The sequence below is a fragment of the Ochlerotatus camptorhynchus genome, unplaced genomic scaffold (assembly GCF_037179485.1).
Source record: "Ochlerotatus camptorhynchus isolate MF236.1 unplaced genomic scaffold, CSIRO-AGI_Acam_v1.1 ptg000370l, whole genome shotgun sequence".
NCBI classification, from domain to species: Eukaryota; Metazoa; Arthropoda; class Insecta; order Diptera; family Culicidae; genus Ochlerotatus; species Ochlerotatus camptorhynchus.
Genome location: NW_027040858.1, coordinates 845,388 through 870,905, shown reverse-complemented (window position 1 = coordinate 870,905; position 25,518 = coordinate 845,388). Strand labels below are relative to the sequence as shown.

Below are 25,518 nucleotides of genomic sequence, written 5' to 3'. Positions count from 1 at the left end.
AGTTACGTCTGTTTGTCTGTGGTGTAAGGCTGTAAAGCTGTAGTTTTCATGCAGAACAGCTGGATTAGATCATTTCTAGTATTAAAAATAAATTATGATGGCTATTTTGATGCATTTTTGCAGATGAATTGAATTGATAACGACTACAAGTTATGAACAATCTCAATTGATAAAAATTCATTGTACTCCTTTAATGTCGAGAAAAGGAAACATTGTCCTCCTTTACCTCTAAACCTAAAACGAAATGTCCTTCTTTTCAAGTTTTTGATATGGTATCCCTAACCATATAAGAATGTAATCGATCTTTTCTTTACCGATATCTTTTCAACTGCGTGTACTGGGTCAAGAAAAATGCTAAGGAAAAGTAATTTCTTTAGCATTCCGTGTCCTATCCCGTAGCACGCAAAAAAGTCATTACTTTTCAGCTGCGTACCGGGCTTTACCAGTATGGAATTTATAAAATTTTATTAAATTTATAATTTAATTATTCCTTGATAAATGGCAGCGCAACCTCGAGCGCAACGAGGGGAGCGACACATCTAAATCTCAATACTAGATGCTCAAAAAATTTCACACTAGCGAATCAATAGTATAAAGGTGCGATGAGCAAATAAAATAAATATATAAAATCAAATTAGAAAATAATAATTATGTTTTAATATCCAGAATAGAAAATACGCAGTCATTTCCCCATTAATCAACTGGTAACCGTCATACTAATTATAATAATAATAGTAATAAGAATATTTGAACTTCCCTAATGAGATTGAATTCTCCTTCGCAATCTCTGATTGGTTGAAGTGTAAAAGCCTTTAGTTATTAAAAGAGGGTGTACACCTGGGGGCAAGACAGCTTTTGATCATGAGTAAAATTTGAGTTAATTTTGAGCAACTCTGAGTAACTCGAGTTGCTCAACAAGCGATGCACGGTAACACAGCAACCTAGTTGTGTTTATTCCCCAACTGTCAAAGAAAGACGTTCAACGGTGATAAATGTTCCTAAATTCTGCAGCTTCCCATTGCCGAAAGGTGAATCCTGATGAATGTGGGCGTCTAAGTGGAATAGCTGGATAAATAAAGAGAGTAAATGATGTTTTACATCGGATAATCATTCATAGATAGATCCCATGACCTTCAAATCCTTTGTAAGCCGTTTTCATCCAAATCTAGTGCAGGCTGTTATCGGTCGACGTTGACCATAGCATTGGCAGATTCCAAAATATGATAAATTTGGTTAAATTGACCACAATTTGAATATTCGAAAGGCATCAAAGTTACGACTAATACTTTGAAACAGTATTCTCTAACTTTTGTCTGAATGCCCAAGAATTAGTGCAGAACTTTAAGGCTGGCTGTAACCTCATAGTTCTGAACTAAAACTTGGGCATTCAGAGAAGTATAGAAAAATAATCCATTTGGTTACTGGTTGTCATGATTTTCAGAAAAATTAACTATAAGCATTTCTAATTGCCACAAGGTTCGACCCGAGATTAATAGAAAACAATACATTGTCATCGTATAGCCATATTTAAAATTTCAAGTTTCCATAAAACCAAATCAAGCTCACATCCGTCTTGAATTCTCAACTTATTCATTCCTATTTGAGATGATGCAATTTGCAATTGTAGACTTGCAGAACCTCTGATTTTCCAAGCACATGAAAGATTCATAAAATTACGTCGAGTTGGGTGATACTGATACATTTTTCATGTAAGGCCATCTTCGGATATGGCATTTTTTACCCCATTTCCCTTCAAAGCAAAATTCTCAGATTTCATGCTGTGAATGAATTCAATTGATTAAATAAGGATTTGATTCTCCTCCTCCTTCTCTGAAACATAATGTTTATTCACAACGTGGTTTGTATTTGTTGATGAATATACATAAGGCCAGACTACTTTGATCATTCTTGAGTAATAATGAGTTACTCAAATTTACTCGGAGCAAAAATATTAACTTTGAGTACAGCTGGCTTGCCCCTAGGTGTAGTGTCCATGTGGGTCATTCTCCATACTCCATTCAGACGCTGAAAAGGTAGCATCTACCTACTTTGAAAGCAAGAAACCCGACCAAACGACGGTACCAAGGCAACCCGGCTGAACCAGCAACAACCGACCGAACCGACCGAACGACGAGCAAGCGAGCCCTCTCCTTCTTTTGAAAGCGAGAGTTCCCAAGCGAGCCCTCTGTCGTTCGACGGTAGCCAAGACAACCCGGCAGCACCAGCAAATCAGCCAAGCAACCAACCGACCCAACGACGAGCAAGCGAGCCCTCTCCTTCTTCTTCTGGAAGTGAGAGTCCCGAAGCGAGCCCTCTGTCAACGGTAACCAAGGCAACCACCGAGTACCGATCACCAAATACCAGCAGCCTACTACCATAGAGGTAACTCTAAGACCACTGGGTCCCGAAGAAAATCATTATTATTTTTGGCTCACTCAGTACCAGAACAACGGTCCCAAGCAGTCCCAAGCTATTTCACTCACACCTGCATGTTCTGCATGAATCCACACACCCCTGTTGTTATCTGTCAAACTTTCATAGCGAATCAAAACAAACATAGTGTAGTAATAGAATTTCAACTAGAATAGGGTACGTTAATCGTTTGCTTGGGACCAATAGGCTACTAAAGTGGTGAGCCAATTTAAAATCGTTAGTTTCGTATTGATTGTTGCTACTACGACCGAGAACTTGGCACGGAAAGCCCTCTTATTTTGAATAAGTAGCGCAATCCAGCCAAATCTCGAAAATGATGATGCCCAGTTACGACAGAAAACTCTTCTTTCAGTTCTCGCATCTACTTGCATCTTTTTGCAGGAAATCTGCAGAATCGTCATCAATCTTCTTTCTATCTGATCAGCGTGCACGCAGCTAGCCACAGCAAAACACAATCTTTCCTGCAACGTAGATAGAGTCGTCCCCCTCGGAGCGCAACGATGTAAAATTTATTTCATTTTTTTATTTCGATCTGTATTTGACGGGCCTTACGTTCACGATACCGAGTCGTACGTGTACCCGGTGTGTGTAGAGTTTCTCCCCGTCGTGGATTCCATCCGAGAGCCGCGCGAGTTCGCATCGTTCGTGTGTTCGTCGAACTTTTTCAGTGAATGTCAACAAAACACCGCGATCGTCGAACTCGTCGTATGTGTATGTCGACTGTTTGACATTCCTCCACGCAGAAACGTCAAAATTTTAATCCGTGTAGCCCCAAAAATAGTGCACCACCGTTCAAAAACGCGAAAGGGGAGAAAAGACTCAAAGCGAATTAAAAAAAAAAGTCAAGTGTCGTCCATACAAATCGCCAGCAAACATGGCTGCTTTTGGTGCTGCTGCTGTCGCCGTCGCCGTTTGTGTTGATAGCTGTTTTCTCCGCCGCCGCAGCGCCGTCGTCCAAAACTAGTGAACGCGTCTCGTGTCGGTCCGGTCGTCGTGACACGCGTGCAGTACAATCGCCGTCGAGTGTCCGTGCAAATTTCGTGAAAGCAGAAGTTTGGGTACTGCTGGTCGCTTTTGGTTTAGCATACCGCAACATAAAGGTGGTGGTTATGTGAATGTGCAAAGGGGCGAGGGTGGCAGAGAAATTCGAATTAAAAAAGGAACGAAGCGAAAGAGAGTGCTTGCCCATCCTGAGCCCTGCATGGGAGGAGGGCAAACGGAGTGCGTGCGTGTGTTGTGCGAATTTCAGAAACCCGTTTGTGTGTCAGTTTTTTCGACTTTTTCCAAATTTTTCGTTTTCTGTTTCGTTCCTGACGGTGTGTGGGTTCGTCGTATTGAAGCGGGGGGTGGTGAAAGGAGAAAGCACAGCGCCTGTGTTCGTATCGTTTTGGGTGCACACATTCACAGCTCAAGAGTATGGCTTTGGCGGTGCTGCTGTTGTTGTTGGTGGAGCAGTGTTGCCAGACGGAGTGGTTTGTAGTGGTTGTAAAATAAATAGTTATTTTAATTAAATTGAATGAGGATAAAACGTTTTTATTTATCATTATCAATCATAAATTGATCGTATTTGGGTTTGTCGCTTTACGCCCAATCTGGGTATACTGAATCTACATATATATGGCTTATCTGATTTTATCATATAGATCAAAGTAATATTGTTTCAGATTTTTTTTTCTATTGGAGTTGACGGCACCGCCGAAAAATCGTCTCTTCTAGCAAAGATGGACAGTTTCTTATGGGAATTTTGGTTGAGTGAAAGGATGGTATACCATTATATCAACTGACTAAAATTTGTTGGGGTGTGCGCATCCTTTGTTGTGGTAGAGAAGATTTAACAAAAACCACTTTGGATTGTGAAGTAAGTTGCTTGAAGCTCAGTGGAAAAAGTTAAACACTGATGTGCTTAACATATGTTTTTTGTTTTCTGCTAGAATTTGAAATTAAACACAAACATTTCAAACAAATGCCATATGGTTGCATTTATTACATTTATTGTGAAGTTCCAAACGCGTATGCGGAGGATTTTTTTTTGTATGATTGTCAAATCTAATAGCGAATTTGTTTATTATTCAGTTCCAACCTGGATCGGGTATCAAGATCAGCTCTGCACCTGCTCTGACGAACGTCAGTTTGATCGTTTGTTCAGGTTGAGGTTCGCACTGACAAAAAGTTCGGTTTCGCTATAATAAGGGATTGATATCCATTTACTTTTTAATTGGGTCATGCCCCAACCATCGGAGGCCCAACAAACAAGCGAATTTCCGCTGTATACACTATTTGAGTATACTATTATTTATGCACTATTGTTATTTTTCTGAGCTGTTTGCTAGTATAGTTTGCTGATTAGCCAGCGAATGTTCTTTGAGAGAAGTTTGCTGGAAATCCAGCAATTTTTATCTTTGACGAATTGGGAACTTTTGTAGATAATCTAGAATTTATTAAACACGTTTTTTCTCTGTATTTCGAAAGTAAATTTATTAAAATAAAAGAGCTTTAAATTTACTCTTTTCTTTTTAAATATACACTGTTCAATAAAAGCACAAGATGTTAAGAGGTCATCTCTATAAGCCTTGACATCTTGGTGAATATGTTGAACAAACTAACAATACAAATTATGCCATGCGGGATAATTTGACCTCAGAGAAAACAATACCCATCAGCAGAGAATGCTTTGCCCGTCTTGTTGAACAATAGACCATAGAGCAACTATTCAAAAAAATGTAAGACCATTTGACCGTTCTATTCCAACGTTCTATTGACCGTAGTTTCCAGCAATAATTCTGATTTACTGGGTCTTCAGTAATAAATAATTTGTTTACTTCAGTAAATATTTCAGTAAATACAATTTTGCTTAACCCTTTTCAGCACATCGTTTTGCTTGAAGGAGACCTATCAGAATCTGGTGTGCATGTTGTCAAAATCGAGATTTTTTCGACTTGCGTCCATTTACATCATTTGCCTTAAAAAAAAAGTCGACTTCCGAAATTTCATGTGGGTGATTTTTCGATATTCAAAAAACCCAAACATTGCCGATTTTGCGCCACCTTAAATCACGTTTGATTGAGCCCAAATTTTGGACAAGGTCTTTTTTCGAGGTGATGCACATTTTGCGCATGCGCCGTTTCAAAAATTCGAGGGTCACTTGTCCCATGACATCAATCCAGAGTAAACTTGGGCGTCTACTCTGAATTATCATGGAATTCTTCGTAAACTAATCAGAAAACTCTCCAAAAAAGTTGGAAAATATAAACTTTCTATACCCCCTTGTGAGAATTTGATTGAAATCCTGCTGAGAAGTTGATTCCCTTGAAAATGTTCCCATCATTTTATTTTAATTTTAGTTAAGGAACTCATAGCAGAATTTTTTTTCGAAATTTTCTTCAAACCTCCTTGGAGCATTTTTAGGAATTTCAGGACAGCCATTTTCTTTTGAAATTATCTTATGAATCTTCTCCACAGAAATCCCTTCAAATTCATCTAACATCTTCTCAGGGCTTTATCTCAGAATAATTTGGGAATTCTGCTCAGCACTTTCTGAAATCAACACGTTGATTGCGTTTTAAATTTTACTTAAACTTTCAAGGTGGTTCTCAGCATTCTCAGGTATCGAGCTTAAAAAAGTGTTTCCAAATGTTTCAAAGTATCTCGAAAGATTCACGATTTGTTTTGACTAAATTTAGTGACTCATAGAGTTGAATTATAATTTGTGCAGTTGTGCTTCTGAAGAATCTTCCACCAAATAACTTAAAAAATGTGTTCAGGAAAGTTCGAAGATCCTCAGAATAATTTTTTTCCTTGATTTGTTTTCCGTCGATCTTGTTTTCCGTGCTGAGCACCAATGCTACCGACGCCAGGAAGGCAGCTCCAACACCTGGACCCTACCTATCGACCCATCAACTCATGAACCGGGGACCAACGGCTTTACTTCCCTTCCGAAGGAAGGCGTGATCAGAGATGTTATGCCTCAGAACATCCCAGCGGTGCCGACTGGGATTGAACTCAGGCCTGCTGGGGCGAGAGGTAATCACGCTTACCACTACACTACCGGCGCCGCTGTCAGAATAATGTTTAGTGCTTCAGGGAATTTCAAATAATTTCAATAAAGTGCATAGATCTTCAGAGAAATCAACAGAAATCAGGGAACTTCGCCGATCTTCCGAGAAACTTTCAGTTCTTAAATGAAGTTCGCAGGTCTTCAGAGATGTATTCAGTGCTTCAGGAAAGTTATTAGATCTTTGTATAGATTTGCGGAACTTCAGGGATGTTCGTCGACAGTCAGAGGAAATTTCAGAACTTCAGGGAAGTTCGTAGATCTTCAGAATATTTTTTAGTGCTTCAGGGAAGTTCGTTGAGAAACTGCTAGTACATCAGGGAATTTAAATGAATTTCAAAAAAGTTCATAGATCTTCGGAGAAACCAACATAAATTAGGGAAGTTTATAGATCTTCAGATAAATTTGCAGAGTTTCAGAGAAGTTCGTAGATATTGAGATAAATTTTTAGTGCTTCAGGGAAGTTTATGGGCATTCAAAGAAATTTTCAGTGCTTCGTTAATTTTCAGTACTTCAGGGATGTTCGTAGATCTGCGCTGAAATTTGCAGACCTTCAGGGAAGTTCACAAATCTTCAGGGAAGTTCGCAGATCTTCAGAGATATTTTCAGTGCTTCACAAAAAAGCTTAGATCGTTGAGACATTTGTAGAACTTCAGGGATGTTCGTAGACATTCAGAGGAAATTTCAGAACTTCAGGGAAGTTCGTAGATCTTCAGAATAATTTTTAGTGCTAGTACTTCAGGGAATTTCAATGAATTTCAAGAAACTTCATAGATCTTCAGAGAAATCAACAGAAATTAGTGAAGTTCGTAGATCTTCAGATGAATTTGCAGAGCTTCAGAGCAGTTCGTAGATATTGAGATAAATTTTTAGTGCTCAGGGAAGTTTGTGGACCTTCAGAGAAATTTGTAGTGCTTCAGGAAAGATCGTAGATCTTCAGAGAAGTTAAAAGAATTTAAAGGAGGTACACAGAACTTCAGCAAAGTGTGATTCAGGGAAGTGCGTAAATTTTCAGAAAATCTGAGAAATTCGTAGATCGTCAGAGAAATTAACAGAACCTCAGGGGTGTTCGTAGATCTTCACAGAACTTCAAGGACAATGGCAGGATTTCAGGGAAATTAACAAAAATTAGGGAAGTTCGCAGATCTTCAGAAAATTTCAACAGAAGTTCAGAGAACATCGTATATCTTCAGAGTTATTTTCAGGACTTCAGGGAAGTTCACATATCTTCAGAGATATTTGCAGTACTTCGGGAAAATTATTAGATCTTTTAAAAAATATGCGCAACTTCTGGGATGTTCGTAGATAATCAGAGAAAATTTCAGAACTTGAGGGAAGTTTGTAGAACTTCAGAATAATGGTTGGTGCTTCAGGGAAGCTCGTTGAGCAAACCGCTAGTACATCAGGAAATTTCAAAGAATTTCATCAGAAAAATCAACAGAAATTAGGAAGTTCACAGATTTTCAGAGCAATTTTCAGTACTTCCGGGATGTTCGTAGATCTGCGTTAAAATTTGCAGACCTTCAGGTTCACAAATCTTAAGGGAAGTTCGCAGATCTTCAGAGATATTTTCAGTGCTTCACAAAAAATCTTAGATTGTTAAAGACATTTCAGGAACTTCAAGTATGTTCGTAGATAGTCTAAAGAAAATTACAGAAATTCAGGGAAGTTCGCACATCTTCATAATAATGTTTAGTTCTTCAGGGAAGCTCGTTGGGAAATCGGTAGTACATCAGAGAATTTCAAACAATTTCTAGTAAGTTCATAGATGATCAGAGAAATCAACAGAAATTAGGAAGTTCACAGATTTTAAGAGTAAATTTCAGTACTTCAGGGATGTTCGTAGATCTGCGCTGAAATTTGCAGACCTTTAGGGAAGTTCGCAGATCTTCAGGGAAGTTCGCAGATCTTCAGGGAAGTTCGCAGATCTTCAGAGATATTTTCAGTGCTTCACAAAAAATCTTAGATCGTTAAAGACATTTGTGGAACTTCAGGGATGTTCGTAGATGGTCTAAAGAAAATTTCAGAACTTCAGGGAAGTTTGCAGATCTTTATAATAATGTTTAGTTCTTCAGGGAAGCTCGTTGAGAAACCGGTAGTACATCAGAGAATTTCGAACAATTGCAAGTAAGTTCATAGATCATCAGAGAAATCAACAGAAAATTTAGGAAGTTCGTAGATCTTCAGATAAATTTGCAGAGCTTCAGAGAAGTTCGTAGATCTTGAGAGAAACGTTTAGTGCTTTAGGGAAGTTTGTGGACCTTCAGAGAAATTTGTAGTTGTTCAGGGAAGATCGTAAATCTTCAGAGAAGTTTACAGAATTTCAGGGAGGTACACAGAACTTCAGCAAAGTACATAGATTTAGGGAAGTGTGTAGAATTTCAGAGAAATTTTCAGAAAATCGGGAAGTTCGAATATAGTCTGAGAAATTAACAAAACTTCAACATACATCCAGACTAATATTCAATACTTTTGGATAGCTTATAGAAATTTAGTTAAATTGACAGGACTTCAGGGAAATTCACTGAGCTTTAGAGAAGTCTGTAGATCTTCAGAAAATGTCAACAGAAGTTCAATGAAGGTCGTAGATCTTCAGAGCAAGTTTCAGTGCTTGAGGGAAGTTCACTGAACTTCCGAGCGGACTTCCGAGTAATACAAAGAACTTCCGAGAAGTCCTCAAAACTTCCGAGATGTTCAGAGAAGCTCCAAGATGTTCATAGAACTTCCAAGCAGATTGTAAAACTTCTTAGATATTCATAGAACTTCTGAGGTGTTCCCAGTATTTGCGACATGTTCATGAAAAATCTCTCGTCACTTTTCGATTATCTTCGTCGACTTTCTCTTTGGATCCGAGTAGCCGAGTTATTTACGACAGAGAGAGCCGATGAAGAGAATCGATCAATGTTGATTGGTCTATTTGAAAAGTGACGAGAAATTACATTTCAAGCGGGTAATCCAACTGTGAATCACTTTAAAAAACTTCAAGGGACAACCCTATGGGGTTGTACGCAATGGTGACGTAGGACTACGCAGTCTTATATAATAAATGTTATTTGTTAACTTCAGCAGGAGCTTGTGTTTTGTGTAGGAATAGGAATTTAAGCGGGGTTCTTTCTGTTTATACTCTTTAGTATGACGCGCTTGGCATAGATGGCCCACAGCGACTCACAAAGAGCTACTGATTCCGATCAATAGCGGTGCGGCTTCTTCCTCCTTCTATGGATGCTCATGTGGGCTGAAGCTCGCTGCTTGCAGGCAGCCTTTCGTTGTTTACTGGAGAACACCACCGTGGTGATTGAATAAACACCGTTTGGTGAGACCGGATGAAATTCAACTTTGAAATCTGTGCTAGGGAAATCGCTTTTCGCAGGCAATTATCATAGCAACAGTTGCACATTCGTGCAATTTTCAATAGTAACATTTTGAAAAATGTTAAATTCTTAAATTCAACAGATGCGTAGAAATATTTCTTATCGATTGGTGATAAAATTATTGAAATTGGTTCAGGGTCAGCTGAGTTATTAACGTTCAAAATCTTTCACAATTTTGTTACATGTTCCATTTTCGGTTTTCACAAAGTGTACCCCCATATAGAAAGCACAGACATAGTCCTACGTCAAAATCACAAACAATTCAGTTCACATTATGAAAATTAAAAAAAGTTACATTTCCCACATGTCCTCAGATATGTTGGTATCCAGCAGGATGTGGTAGAACACAAAATATTGATACATTAATCCACTGTGAATCACTTACAAAGTCGTAGTTGCTACTCCGTTACTGATCAGAACCAGTGAAATTTACCTAAATACGCCTAAAGAACTCAACTGTTCAAGTTGTTAAAGAAACATACGCCGAGGAAAACAACCGCCAAACCTGGCAACACTGCTCCCCCCTGATATCGGCCTGTTTTGGGGGTCTCTATTCGTTCCACTACTGACCTGACTGCTGGAGGTTGCTGATGCTTGCTGGTGCTGGTGTTGTTTTAGCCGAAGCCAAGATGTTGGGTAACTGAACCGATACTGACTGCTGTGTGTGTCGACTGACTGGTGGGACAGAAGAAGGTTCCGTGGCCCGTCCGTCGTCAAGTCAGTTCAAGTGGAAACGGATGTGTGAAAAGTACCTGAACTCCCACCCCACATCTGCCGACTGGGGACGGATGATTAAGTGTAATTGCAACAGGCCTCTAATCGTATCCTTCCGTTCATTGGCAGTGCAGTGATTTTTCTCCATTTATTCCAAAAAATTTGATGCAATCTCTGACGGCAAATTAACCAGCAGTGCAAGTTTAGTGTTCAGTGAGTGTTCGGAAAATTTTCATGTGAAAAATACCAGCTTCAGATTGATTGTTATCGCATGCCGTCAGAAGTTTTCAAGGATGCAGAAGTGGTGAAGAAAAAAAACAAGGAGGCGAAGTTCAGCGAAAAACAGTGCCCGTGAAGAGAACGCGAAGAAAATATCGAAGATCACCACAGTCTGCCACTGCTGCTGCTGCTGCTGATTGGCATTGAGAAGAGTTTCTTTCTCCTGCTGGGGTGGAGAAAAGGTGGCGAGAGGGAGAGAGATAGAGCGAAAAAGTGAGGGTGTGTGAAGTTTATTGACTAGGCTGCTGGTCGTGGAACCTCCCGGGAGAGTAAGAAGGAGAGAGAGAGAGAGAGAGAGAGAGAGAACAAGCTGAAACCAGCTGATTTCGTTCCCCGATTCCTGGACGACGACGACGACGGGAAATGACTTCCAGAAGGTAAGAACGGGGGCAGGGGATTTACGAAAAAAAAGTTTGTTTTTCCTTCACAAATGATGCTCAGATGCAATCGAGGAGATCTTAATTGTTTTGTTTTTCCCCTTTTTTCCTGAATTTCCCCTGGCTGCAGGTCGCACTTTTGGCTGATGCTGGCTTTGCACCGTTCCTTTGTCTGTAGAAGTGGACCGTGTGAAAGAAAGAAGGTGAAATGAGGGTGTTGCTTCTCTTCGCTCTTGTCTTGCTCAGATGGTTCTGGCAGGGTTGCCAGCAATGATGAATGTTTTTTTTTAAGAGGAAAAAATCACCTGATCAAAATAAGTTTGATATTTTTTTTCATCACAAATGACACAAGAATCTATGATAAAGGATATAGGATGATTTCAAAAGATTGTTGGTACAAATTGATCCACCCCATAGTGATATAATACTTTTCTTTTGATTCGTTTCGACAATAAAATGAAAGAACTTCAAGATTCTCGAATGTGTAAAATCTCCAGAGATTAATTATGCCGGGCTGAGGTTCGAGGAGTTTGAAACATTCAATGCCACATTAGCTTCCGAAGCTGTTCTAAGAGTTCCAGAAGTACCGTATCCTGAGATTTTGAAGTTTTGTTAGTTGCGAAGACTTCTCCTATGTTCTGAATGTTTCTTTTTTTAAGTTAAATTAATGCTTGCGTTCCAAGAGTTCTTCTTCACATTTCAAGTTTATTGCGTGCTCTCAACTTAGTGTTCTAGATGCACTTCGACAGTTATTAATTTAGAGCTTTCGATGCCTGTGTCATTTTTGCATTAGTATAATTGTGTGGCAAGGAATTGTTTCTCAGAATTCTATTGAAATTCTTCTTAAAATCTCTTGAGAGAATCTCTTAGAATTTCCTTGGAACTATTCTGAGATTTCGATTCCCTTAGATTTCTTCTCGAAATTCTTTTAGAACATGCTTCTGAATCTTCCTGGAATGCTTCTCTGAATTCTTTGGAAATTTGCTCAGTTTGAATTGTTCTAAATTCCTTAGGATTTTTCAAAATCCCCGTAATAGTCTCTTCAGAACTATCTTTTAATTTACCTTTATTTCTCCTTAAAATTTTCTTGAAATATCAAAATTACATGGAACTCCTCTGAATTTCTTTAGCATTATCTTCAGAATATGTTAAATTTTGTGTGTATTTTTTTTTAAATCTGGGATCTTGACAATCGCTCCAAAAATATATTTTTTGGGGTCTGATGTCAAAAGATCAAAACTGTGAAAAACTGGCCTTGTCTCAAAATCTCGAAATCTTCTCATTTAATCTTCGACAAACGTTTTAGTCAGCGGCGCCGGTGATGTAGTGGTAAGTGTGATTACCTCTCACCTCAGCAGGCCTGGGTTCAATCCCAGTCGGCGCCGCCGGGATGTTCTGAGGCATAAAATCTCTGAACACGCCTTCCCTTGGAAGGGAAGTAAAGCCGTTGGTCCCCTGTTCATGAGTTGATGGGTCGATAGGTAGGGTCCAGGTGTGGGAGCTGCCTCCCTGGCGTCGAAAGCATTGGTGCTCAGCACGGAAAACAAGATCGACGGAAAACAAATCATGGAAAAAAGAAAAGAAAAAAAAAAGAAAGACAGAAAATCAATGTAAGGGGGAATAATACCGAAGAATTTCATAGGAGTATTTCTACAGAATTCTGAATAAAATTTCAAGGCGATGTCTGGGAGTATTCCAAGGATATTCCGGTGATAATTGTTTTGATAATTCATAGAAGAGTAGAGTTACATAGGAGCAGCAATTTAAATAGCTTTCAGGATTTCCTAGCAGAATTGAAACATTATTCTTAAGGTTATACTCGAAGGAAGCCTTAGCGTGAAACTTCAAAAGCACAAATGTTAGCTTCCACAAAACATTAAGTTATGAAATTGCTACTCTCTGTAGTAGTACAGCAAACAAGGAGTAGCAATTTCAAACCTTAAGGTGATACTCTAAGGAAGCCTTAGCGTGAAACTTCAAAAGCACAAATTTCATATTTTGTGGAAGTTTCACGATAAGGCTTCCTTAGGGTATCACCTTAAGATAATTCCTTAAGTATTTTGGGAGAATATTAAGTGAATGCTGAGGTGAACTCCGTGTGAGTTTTCAGCAGAATTCTTCGGGGAATTCCTGAGAGTAATAGTTACCTCCGCCGTTTACCCGTGCTTGCTTGAATTTCTTCACCATTACACAGTGAATTCAAATAGTGTTCTAAAAAAGATTATCATGAGTATTATGGAGAAAATTGTAAGGGAATACCTGAAAGAGGCCTAAAGTGAGCTCTGAGGATATTATTAGACGATTTTAAAAACGTACTAAAGAAATCCTACAGAGTTTCAAAGATATCACGATGATTCAAACATAGACAATTTTTCCAGATCTAGACACAGACAAATTACGATCCTGGATTTAAGCATTAAATGAAATTTTGAGACTACGATTTTTTTTTTATTTTTTTTTTTTAGATTTTGATCTTCACATTAAAGAAGTTATATTTTAAATTCAATATTCAGGACATAAGGAAATTTCCAAGATTTTGGAGCATGGGCAGTTTTTAAGATCCAAAGCTAATAGACACATTCTCATTGCCGAACTACGAAATGTTTTTAAGGTTTCGAACAGGAAATTTATTAAATGTCTGAGACTTACCTACCTGAGTACCTGATGGGCGACGACTCGTTGAATTAAAATCTGCGCCGAACGAAGTATCCGTCTCCATTGGTCTCGGTCCTGAGCCAATCGCTTCCAGTCGCCTTCCGTGTTTTATAAGCTTCACAATATCCATGCCGTTATATACTTGGTACAACTCGTGATTCATGCGACGCCGCCAGATGCCATTTTCCAGTTTACCGCCGAGTATTGTTCGCTCGAAGACACCGAAAGCTCTTCGATCGGCCTCTTTCAATGCCCACGATTCGTGGCCATAAAGGGCTACCGGCAGAATCAACGTCTTGTGCAGCGCGAATCCCGTTTTCGTACGCAAGCTGCGGGACTTCAGCTGGCTACGCAATCCGTAGAAAGCCCTGTTCGCGGCTGCAATACGCCTTTTCACCTCGCGGGTAACATCATTTTCGCACGTCATTAAAGTACCAAGATAAACAAATTCGTCCACAACTTCAAATTTTTCGCCATCTAGCACCACTTCACTACCAACACCACTATTGCTCCCACGCTTTCTACCGGCGACCATGTACTTCGTTTTGGTAGAATTTATCGTCAGACCAATCCTCGCTGTCTCCCTCTTGAAAGGCGCGAACGCCTCTTCCACTGCTCTACGGTCGATTCCGATGATGTCGATGTCGTCCGCAAAGCCAAGGAGCATGTGCGACTTTGTGATGATGGTACCGTTCCTCTGCACGCCAGCTCTCCTAATCGCTCCTTCGAGGGCGATGTTGAATAGCAAGTTCGAAAGAGCATCTCCCTGCTTGAACCCATCTAAGGTCACGAACGAGGCCGAAATCTCGTCTGCAACCCGTACACATGATTTCGAACCATCCAGCGTTGCACGAATCAGCCTAATTAGTTTGGTCGGAAAACCGTTTTCTTGCATTATCTGCCATAGCTCGTTTCTCTTTATTGAATCGTACGCTGCCTTGAAATCTATGAACGATGATGAGTCTGCAAGTTGTATTCCCGGAACTTCTCAAGGGTTTGACCCAGGGCAAACATTTGATCCGTCGTTGATCGACCCTTACGAAAACCAGCCTGGTATCCGCCGACGAAGGATTCCTCAAGCGGTCTCAATCTGTTGAACAGAACACGTGATAATATTTTGTACGCCAAATTCAGAAGCGTGATTCCTCTGGCGCACTCCAGTCTGTGTCCCTTTTTGTAGAGGGGACAAACGAGACCATCTAACCAACTAGCGGGCAATTCTTCCTCCTCACATATCTTGAGCAGTATACGGTGGATCATCTGGTGCAGCTGCTCACTTCCGTGTTTGAGAAGTTCGGCCGGGAGCTCGTCCTTCCCCGAAGCCTTACTGTTTTTCAGCTCTTGTATCGCCTTTTTCACCTCTTCTAGCGTTGGGGGTTCCACAGCTTGACCATCGTCGTCGATATGTGTTCTGTTTGTAGATGCTCTCTCGTTCTCTCCGTTCAGCAACGTCTCGAAGTACTCCTTCCACCTGGCAGCCACCATCGTTATATCTGTCAGCAGTTTACCTTCACGGTCATAGCACATGGCGGGAGACGGCGCTGTCTTACTCCTCACGTCATTTATAGTTGCGTAAAACCTTCGCAAATCATTCTGTTCCATACTTTCTTACGCCTCAGCAATAACGCGTTCCTCGTACTGCCTTTTTTTCCTGCGATGGCTTCGTTTCTCGGCTGACCTTGCTACCCTGTACCACTCTCTGTTCTGACGGGTACCAGACCCAACATCTGGCTTCTGGCGACGTTCTTCTCCTCTGTCACTCGCTGGCACTCCTCGTCAAACCACCCGTTCCGGGTGCGCCTCTGAGCTGTACCTATCACCTCTCGTGCTGTTGTGCTCACCGCTCCGTGGACAGCTTCCCACAGATTGTTGAGATTCTCGTTCACGTTGATTTCCGCTATCCGTTCATTCAGCTTCTGGTGGTATTCTACAGCAACACCATCTACTGTCAAACGCTGGATGTTGAAACGCATCGATCTCCGGTCTCTCGAACTCGTAACGGTCGATAGACGCGCTCGAATTTTCACGACAACGAGGTAGTGATCCGAGTCGATATTAGGACCCCTGAAGGTCCTGACATCTACGACATCCGAGAAATGCCGACCATCCACCAACACGTGGTCGATCTGGGAGCAAGTTTCGCCATTAGGGTGTCTCCAGGTGTGCTTTCGGCTATCCTTGCGTGCAAAGTGGGTGCTACTGATGGCCATATCACGAGCAGCAGCGAAGTTTATCAGCTTCAGGCCATTATCATTTGTTGCAGAGTGAAGGCTCTCTGTTCAAATAATTGGGCGAAAGAATTCCTCTCTTCCAACCTGCGCGTTTGCATCTCCGATGACAATCTTCACGTCGTGTTTAGGGCACTCATCCAGGCTTTCATAAAACACGTCCTTCACGTCATCGGATTTATCGTTAGTCGGTGCGTAGATGTTGATCAGGCTGTAATTGAAGAATTTGCCACGAATCCTCAAAACGCAGATGCGCTCGCTAACCGGTTTCCACCGCATAACCCGCTTCATCGGTTTCCCAATCACTAAGAAACCAACTCCGTGTTCTGCTCTATCGCCACCGCTGTAGTAGATATGGTATTTGAACGATGTGTTGGCGATAGGATCTACCGCCCTGAATTCACGTTCTCCAGATCTAAGCCACCGTACTTCTTGAATAGCAGTCACACTCACATTCACCTTTTGCAGAAGGCCCACTCGTCCAGGTTCATTTAACGTTCTGACATTCCAAGAACCGAGTTTCCATTCATTGTCCTTATTTCGTTGCCGTTGGGTCAGTTGCCGAAAATTCCGTTCGTTTTTTCTTCTACTTCATTTTTCTGAGTATTTCTTATAATTCAGTATGCTACCGTACCAGGGTCGCGATACCTACATCGTGTTGATGGGGCTGCCATCTTAGGTTTAGTTGACACGATTCAACATTTCTTGTTTCAGCCGCTGGATGCCAGACAGACGCTGTTTGAGCCGCACCTCCTGGTGGACAGACGCTCGACGATTCGCACCTCCTCAGCCTTGCTATCATCACGATATGGGTTAATCGTGATGACATTGCCCACACCCCGCTACCAGCATATATATGGGCATATACTGGCTGTCATCATCCGACACGTGGAAGCGTGAGGTAGGAGCTTGTGAAGACCAGAGCTATGTTGGACGCTCTTTCCCCTGTGGTCCTCACCATTTTGAGACTTCCTTTTTTTTAATTCTGGCAAATTTTCAAGATCATGAACATTGACTTGGAATTCTAATCATTGAATTTCTTTGATATCGTACACTTAGTCAAATTAAATAATTGTTAAACTTCAACTAATGGTTTTGACGGCGGGAGCGTCATTTCTGGGATGCCTTAAAAAAATGACTTGGCAGTGCTGCGATGGCATGTGAGCAACGGACGGTATAGTATAAACAGACTGTCGAATAGAAGGACTAATTTCTAAGCTGCCGTGTTTCATATGGGAGAAAATCTGAGAGATGCGATATGGATTATGGAATACATGGATATTTTTAGAATGATACCTGAAATCTTGAAAAAAAAAACCTTGAGGTTATGAAGGTGATCTCTTATCACTTGGCAACCTGATATCTTGAGACGTTAATTGACGTTAAGATCTTCCGAATTATACCTGATCAAGCTGAAGTCTTGAACAAATATTTGGAGGACTTTTGGGAGATCTTTGAATTATTTTTCGAGCAATTTGGCATTAGAGAGAATAACTAAGGGATGTGATTTGAACTGTTGGGCTGTTGGAGATCTTCAGAATGATGTATGATCAAACTAAAGTCTAAAACAATTACTGGTATACCTCGATATAACGTAACTGCCCCTTATGACTTCCATCGTCGATATCTCACAAATAATAATTCAATTATTCGAATTGGAATTACCAATAGATGAACAATTGTGTCATATCTCTTATGGTGTTATTACTTTGCTTGATTTAATGATAGTTAGCTAGAAATCAACGATGGAAGTCAAAAGTGACAGTTACGTTATATCGAAGTATACCTGTATCTTGAGGATTATTAGGAGATCCATGGTCATCTGGAGGTCTTTTGAATAATTTCTGTGCTACATAGTATCTTGCTAAATACCTGGGAGTTGTAAGTTGAATTGTTGGGCAGATGAAGAACTTCAGTATGATATCTGATCAAGCTGAAGTCTAAAATAAATATTCCGATGAGTTTCTCTGATCACCTGGAGGACTTTGGAATAATTTCCGAGCAATCTAGTATCTTGAGAGGATATCTGGGAGATATGATTTGAATTGTTGTACAGTTGAAGTCTTTAACATATATTTTGAGAACTATTTAGAGCTCTGTGGTTACTTGGAGGTGATCGAAATAATAAAGTGTTTGAGAGAAAAAATGCGAGATGTGATTTGAATTGTTGAGCAGATGAACATCTTAAAAATCATACATGATCAATGGAGTGATGCAAAATTTGAAATTTTCACTCCACAATACTTAAACGATTCCAAATCGGATCCTGACTAACCTCTCAAAATTTGAACCCATTTGGTGAGAAACTGAGATGGCACAAACCATTTGAAGTTTGTATGGGAATTACTATGGTAAAACCAAGAATTTTGTTCATGTCTATCTAATAATTCCCCATATCGGTCTGCTTCAAATGCTTTCAATTGTACTTGTAGGAAATTTTTCCCAGCTACAACTTTGCTGAAAACCACATTTTGATTAAATGCAAGGATCGAAAGTTATCAATGGTTCAATGCGCTGATGTCTTATGATCATGCTCAATCAACTGCTCAGCAGGCAACATTGGTGTTCCTGGGGCATTGAATAGGACACAAAAATCACGGCTACTATGTCTCACTGCAAAATACAGTGTTGCTTACAGATCAGCTGCTTAATCATGTCATAAGTTTACCAATCTCTTAAATAATTAATAACTTTTTCCTGTCTCGTTTTACATAGAAACGATCTTGTGCAAAGTTATAGCTGAGAAAATTTTCTATAAGAATGGCTATCGAACTGTTTTGCAGCTTAATATGGAAAAAGACTAGAAGGCAATGAAGAAAAAGTTGAGATTTCCCATATTAATTTACATGTAAACTTCAAATGGCTTGTGCGAAGTCTGTTTCTAACCAAATGAGTTGTAACTTTGGGAGGCTAATCAGGACCCGATTTGAAACCATTTAAGCACTGTGGAGCGAAAAAGTCAAATTTTGCATCAGTCTAGTGGTCAACTATCCTCACAAATACCTTAGATTTCTCCTCCGGAAGCTTCTTTGAAGGGCAGTGAGTTTACCGATCTTTGTACAAGTGGAGCGATTTCCAAGTAGAGCAAGGAATGTTGTATATGTTCTTGGAACTACATAGAAGCTCTGCTAGAATTTGGAGAATTTCGGGGGGATTCAGGGAGTTTTGTAGATGGAAATATTATAGAAATTCCAATGATAGTCTGAGATCTTTTCAAATTTCAGGGAGCAGTAAATTAAATGTTCAAGTTCAGACAGCCTTGAAAAAAAAAAATGTTTCGAACCAATTCCACTAAGGTTTCCATTTTTGCCTTTTTTACTCAACTGAAAATCACTTTCGGTACAAAAACCGCGCTTCTTCGGCGGCAAAAACGTTGCAGAAAACGAAATCGGAAGAGTTCTTCTTCTTCGCATTTCAACTTAGTGTTCTCGATGCACTTCCACAGTTATTAATTGAGAGCTTTCGATGCCTGTGTATTTTTTGCGTTAGTATAATTGTGTGGCAAGGGATTGTTTCTCAGAATTCTATTGAAATTCTTCGTAAAATCTCTTGAGAGAATCCCTTAGAATTTCCTTGGAACTATTCTGAGATTTCGATTCCCTTAGATTTCTGCTCGAAATTATTTTAGAACATTCTTCTGAATCTTCCTGGAATGCTACTCTGAATTATTTTGAAATTCGCTCCAAAATCTGTTTAAATTGCTCTAGATCAGTGGTGTCGCGTAACCTCACCTGTTCAACGATTTTGAAAACGTTATTTAGGGTCATGCTTACAATCAGATAAGTTTCAAAAGGCACAGCGTCTTCTAGTTTCACTGATTTGTATCCATTGGAAGCCATTTTTTTTTAATATATTGAAGTTTTGAGAGTTGTTGAACAGGTAGATTGAGGTTAGGGCGACGCCACTGCTATAGATTTCTTTGGAATTTTCACAATCTCCGTAATAGTCTCTTCAGAACTACTTTATTTCTCCTTAAAATTTTCTTGAAATAAAATGTCCAGAACAAAACTTGATCAACCAGAAGCCTAGAAAACATCTGATCACCTGATGGTCTTTGGAATATTTTCGGAGCCACATTGCTGAGAGAATAACCGAGAGATGAGATTTGAATTGATAAATAGTTTGAGATCTTCGGTGCAATAGTACCTGTTCAACCTGAAGTCTTGGAAAAATATCCAGACGACTTTATGGAGATCTTAAAATTTAAGGACTTTGGAATAATTTCTAAGCTGCCATGTTCCATATGGGAGAAAATGTAAGAGATACCTGATCAATCTGAAATCTTGAGAAAAAAAAAACATCCTAAGGTTTTCAAGGTGATCTCTTATCACTTGGCAACCTGATATCTTGAGAGGGTGTCTGGAAGATATGTTTTGAATTGATGTGCAGTTTAAGATCTTCAGAATGATACCTGATCAAGCTGAAGTCTTGAATAAATATTTTGAGGACTAATTGGTGATCTTTGGATTAATTTTTGAGCAATTTGGCATTTGAGAGAATAACTGAGAGATGTGATTTGAATTGTTGGGTAGAGGGAATAATACCTGATCAAGATGAACGTCTAAAACAATTATCTTGAGGATTATTAGGAGATCCATGGTCACCTGGAGGTCTTTGGAATAATTTCTGTGCTACATAGTATCTTGCAAAATACCTGGAAGATGTACATTGAATTGTTGGGCAGTTGGAGATCTTCAGAATAGTACTTGATCAAACTGAAGTCTAAAATAAATATTCCGGTGAGTTTCTGGAGAGCTATGATCACCTGGAGGACTAATTTTGGAGTAATCTAGTATCTTGAGAGGATATCTGGGAGATATGATTTGAATTGTTGTACAGTTGAAGATTTTTAGAATGATACCTGATCAAACTGAAGCCTTTAAAAAATATTTTGAGAACTTTTTGGAGCTCTATGATTAACTGGAGGTGATCGAAATAATTTCCGATTAATTTGGCATTTAAGAGAAAAAAAATGGGAGATGTGATTTGAATTGTTGGGCAGATGAATATCTTTAAAATGATACATGATCAAGCTGATGTGCTTAAAAAATACCATGAGGAGTTTTTCTAGAGCTATGATCACCTTGAGGGGTTTTTTTAAAATTTCTGAGCAATTTGGAATTTGAGAGAATATCTGGGAGATGTGATTTGAATTTTTGAGCAGTTGATGATCTTCAGAATGATGCCTGGTCAAGCTGAAGTCTAAAACGAATATTTCGAGGAGTTTTTGGAGATCCATGATCATCTGAATTATTTCCGAGCAATCAAGTATCTCGAGAGGATATCTGGGAGATATTATTTGAATTGATGCGCAGTTTAAGATCTTCAGAATGATACCTGATCAAACTGAAGTCTTGAGCAAATAGCCTAGGAACTTTTTGGTAATCTCTAATCACTTGAAGGTCTATGAAATAATTTCCGAGCAACCTGGTATTTGAGAGAATATCTGGAAGATGTGATTTCAATTGATGAGCGGTTGAAAATCTTCAGAATGATACCTGATCTCGCTGAAGTCTAAAACAAATATCTTGGGGATTTTTTAGAGATCCTAAGAAAAATTCACACAAATGTAGGTGCTTTGAGACTGACACATACGAGCGTCAATTTTGACATACATTTGAGTCAGAACAGTCATAAAATATTGCTCGATCAAACGTACTTTTCGTCGAGCCACGAACTTTTCAGTATCGGATCACTCAATATTACATGACATGTTTGGTTACGTCTCATATTTTATGTCAAAGATGGATTCCGTCACGTGTAAAATTAGTTATTTCTAAGTGGGTAGATGTAGTTTAAATAATTTCCGAGCAATCTGCTATTTGGGAGAATATCTTGGAGATGTGATTTAAAATGTTGGGCAGATAAAGATCTTCAGAATGCTGCCTGATCAAGCTGAAATCTTGAACAATTAGTTTGAAGACATGTTGGAGATGTATGATGATCTGAAGATCTTTTGAGATTTATGAGCAATTTAGTATTTGAGAAAATAACTGGCAAATTTTTGGGCAGTTGGAGATCTTCAGAATGATCAAGCTGAAGTCTTAATAAAATTTCTGATGATTTTTTGAGACCTATGATCACCTGGCGGTCTTTTGAATATTTAATTTCTATAAATTTTATTCTGAAGATTGAAATGTCGTTGCTCACATATTCTCACATGTTACCAGAATTCTCATAAACTTTTACAGGTAATCAATGATCTGGATTTTTTTGACGTCGGACTACGTCTGTGATTTCTATATAGGGGTAACCTTTGTGAAAACCACAAATAGAACATGTAACCAAATTATGAAAGATTTTGAACGTTAAGAACTCAGCTGCCCCTGGACCAATTTCAATAATTTTATCACCAATCGATCAGATATATTTCTACGCATCTGCATCAAATTTAAGACTTTGTCATTTTTCAAAATGTCACTATTGAAAATTGCACAAATGTGCAATTGTTGCTTTGATAATTTAAATTATCACCGATTGCCTTCGAAAACCGATTTCCCTAACACAGATTTCAAAGTTGAATTCCATCCGGTCTCACCAAACGATGTTTATTCAATCACCGCGTGGTGAGTGGTGGTGATCTCCAGTACACAACGAAAGGCTCCCCGCAAGCAGCTAGCTACCAAGGCTGGCCTCAATCGCTGATCGAATTCAGTTCCAATCACCGTGCGTCGTGGTGTCCGGTCGTCGGCATCAGCTGTAGCAGCAGCTGTGCTTTCGGCGCGTGGCGTTGAACATTGTTATCCAGTAGACAATGTAAGGCTGCCTGCAAGCAGCGAGCTGTAGCCCACATGAGCATCCATAGAAGGAGTAAGAAGTCGCACCGCTATTGATCGGAATCAGTAGCTCTTCGTGAGTTGCTGTGGGCCATCTATGTCAAGCGCGTCACCCTCGTTCCAAACAACATACAGCTCACCAGCCTTATCTGTGTTTAACACCCTAATAGCTCAGCATTACTCAACCATCACGACAAAACGGTCCATTTCAGGACCACCATAAATTTGTAAAAGAGTATTTTTTAGACATTTGTCAAGGTCATCAATCGGATGTCAGTTCCCATATCAAGATAGAGCTGGAATTAGGGTGTAACAGCTTTTGTAAACAATGACTTCTTTCGATGATGTCTTGAAAGTCAAGGCTCGCCCACGCAAATCAACATCATCATCAGGTAGGGGAAGACTTCCTCTACCCGACGGTAATGTTAGTTTGCGTGGGCGTGCATTGAATTCCTAAAGGTTATCGAGAGAAGTCATTGTTTACAAAGGCTGTTACGCCTAATTTCAACTCTATCTAGATATGTTTAAATCGAACATACCATGTACTTTAAGGCAATATTGGGGGTGTGATTTCAAAAACCAAAGTCGGTCGCGGCATGACAGTGGTCTGATTTTGATCCAGAGATGATGGATTTTAATTCTTAATACGTCAATCGATAGGAAATTTTTCAACGAATCTGTTAAAATTAAGACTTTATCACTTTTTTTTTAAATGTCACTATTGAATATTGCACGAATGTGATAGTTAAAATTATCACTGATTGCCTTGCGAAAAGCAATTTCCCTAACACAGATTTCAAAGTTGAATTCCATCCGGTCTCACCAAACGGTGTTTATTCAATTACCGCGTGGTGAGTGGTGGTGTTCTCAAGTACACAACGAAAGGCTACCTGCAAGCAGCGAGCTGCAGCCCATATGAGCATTCATAGAAAGAGGAAGAAGCCGCACCGCTATTGATCGGAATCAGTAGCTCTTCGGGAGTTGCTGTGGCCCATCTATATCAAGCGCGTCATACTAAAGAGTATAAACAGAGAACCCCGCTCAAATTCCTATTCCAACACAAAACATAAGCTCCTGCTGCAGCTAACAAATAAGATTTATTATATAAGACCACGTAGTCCTACGTCACCATTGCGGACAACCCCATAGGGCTGTCCATTGTAGTTTTTATATTTAAGATGTCTTGTCCATTTAGATTTATTGACGATCATAAATTGTCCAACAAGTTTAAATCAGTAATCAAACATCTCCATACAATCCTCTGGATATACAGTGAACTATCCTTTACTCGATTTCTCCCTAACTCGATGGAAATCCAGGCTACTTGGACCATTCTCCTCATGCAAAAGAGAGATAAGCCTAACTCCATGGTCCCTTCAATATCGAGTTAGGAAGAAGTGATTGTACAATCATTTGAATAAACACTAAAGGATTGTTCAAGACTTCTGGTTCACCAGGTATTTTTTTTATGAATCATCATCAATCAATCGATAATTAGCTCAAATAACATTTCTTAGATATACACTCACATGCCATCCAGCAGAAATTGTTCAAACATCTTCTGGTTTCTGCCTTCTGGTTGTTTGTTCAAGACTTCAGGTTCATCAGGTAGTATTCAGAAAATCTCCATCTGCCCAGAAATCCTAATCCTCTATTGGTTAGATTGCCCTCCCTCATGCAAAGGCCTGCACACGTCCATGGAAGCCACTCACATTTTGAAGTGGATCCATGAACACTAGGGTGGGTCATGTTGGTAACCCCCTGCTTCCCATTACTCTTAATAAAGTCTGGAACGTGCAAAAATTGGTCAACTTCAAATTGGTGTATTTCTGTTGAAAATGCATTGGAACTTGAGTGGTTGCTATGATGAGTTTTCACCGTTTGCTCTCCAGTTTTCAAAATGACGTCCAAGCAAGAGGAGCAGCGTGTCAAAAAGAAAATCCGACGTTCTCACACAAAACTTATGTGAAGGCGGATTTCAAGCACCTTCCGGGACAGGAGTTTTATACTCTGCATCAGGAAGAGGGAAGGTGGCTGAAATTTTCAAAACCATCAAACTATCGAAGTTCCCGAAAAAATATTTCGTCTGGCAGGCCATATGCACGTGTGGTCTAAAAAGCGGCATTTTAATTACTACGGGAACCATCAATCAAGAGACCTGGAAAAGCGGTTGCTACCATTCCTAAAACAACATAGTTAATAGACCTGTGCTGTTCTGGCCGGACTTGGCGAGCTGCCACTATGGGAAAAAGGCAATCGAGTGGTACGATGCGAACAACGTGGTTGTGGTACCCAAAGACCACAACCCACCCAACAGCCCAGAACTTCACCCTATCGAACGGGATTGGGCCTTGGTCAAACGGAATCTCAAAAAAACTAATAAATCCATGGGAAACGATGAGATCCCTGTGCAAAATTTAATGGATTCGTCTTCGTCGGTCTGTGTTTGCTATACAGTCGGTACTGCTTGGTACTTCAAGCAAACTTCTATTAAACCAGTAAAATACAACTGGCAACACTTCTTCTCCTATCAATGTATTGCTCCTAGAACTGCGCTCTCTCCCTTTTCTCTTTCTCTGCTTCCAATTTCAAGTGCGTTTGGCAGATTTCCTCTCAGACGATGATTGTAATAAT

General features: G+C 39.8%; 1 protein-coding gene across 1 annotated transcript in view; it reads left to right on the top strand.

Annotated features, from left to right (window-relative positions):
• Positions 1-10,492: 10,492 nt before the first annotated feature.
• csw (corkscrew) overlaps positions 10,493-25,518 on the top strand; it is a 244,848-nt gene continuing 229,822 nt past the window's right edge. The window contains exon 1 of the mRNA XM_065232563.1: positions 10,493-11,225. Coding sequence (XP_065088635.1) covers positions 11,212-11,225 — 14 coding nt within the window. The 5' untranslated portion in view covers positions 10,493-11,211. The remainder of the gene's footprint in view (positions 11,226-25,518) is intronic.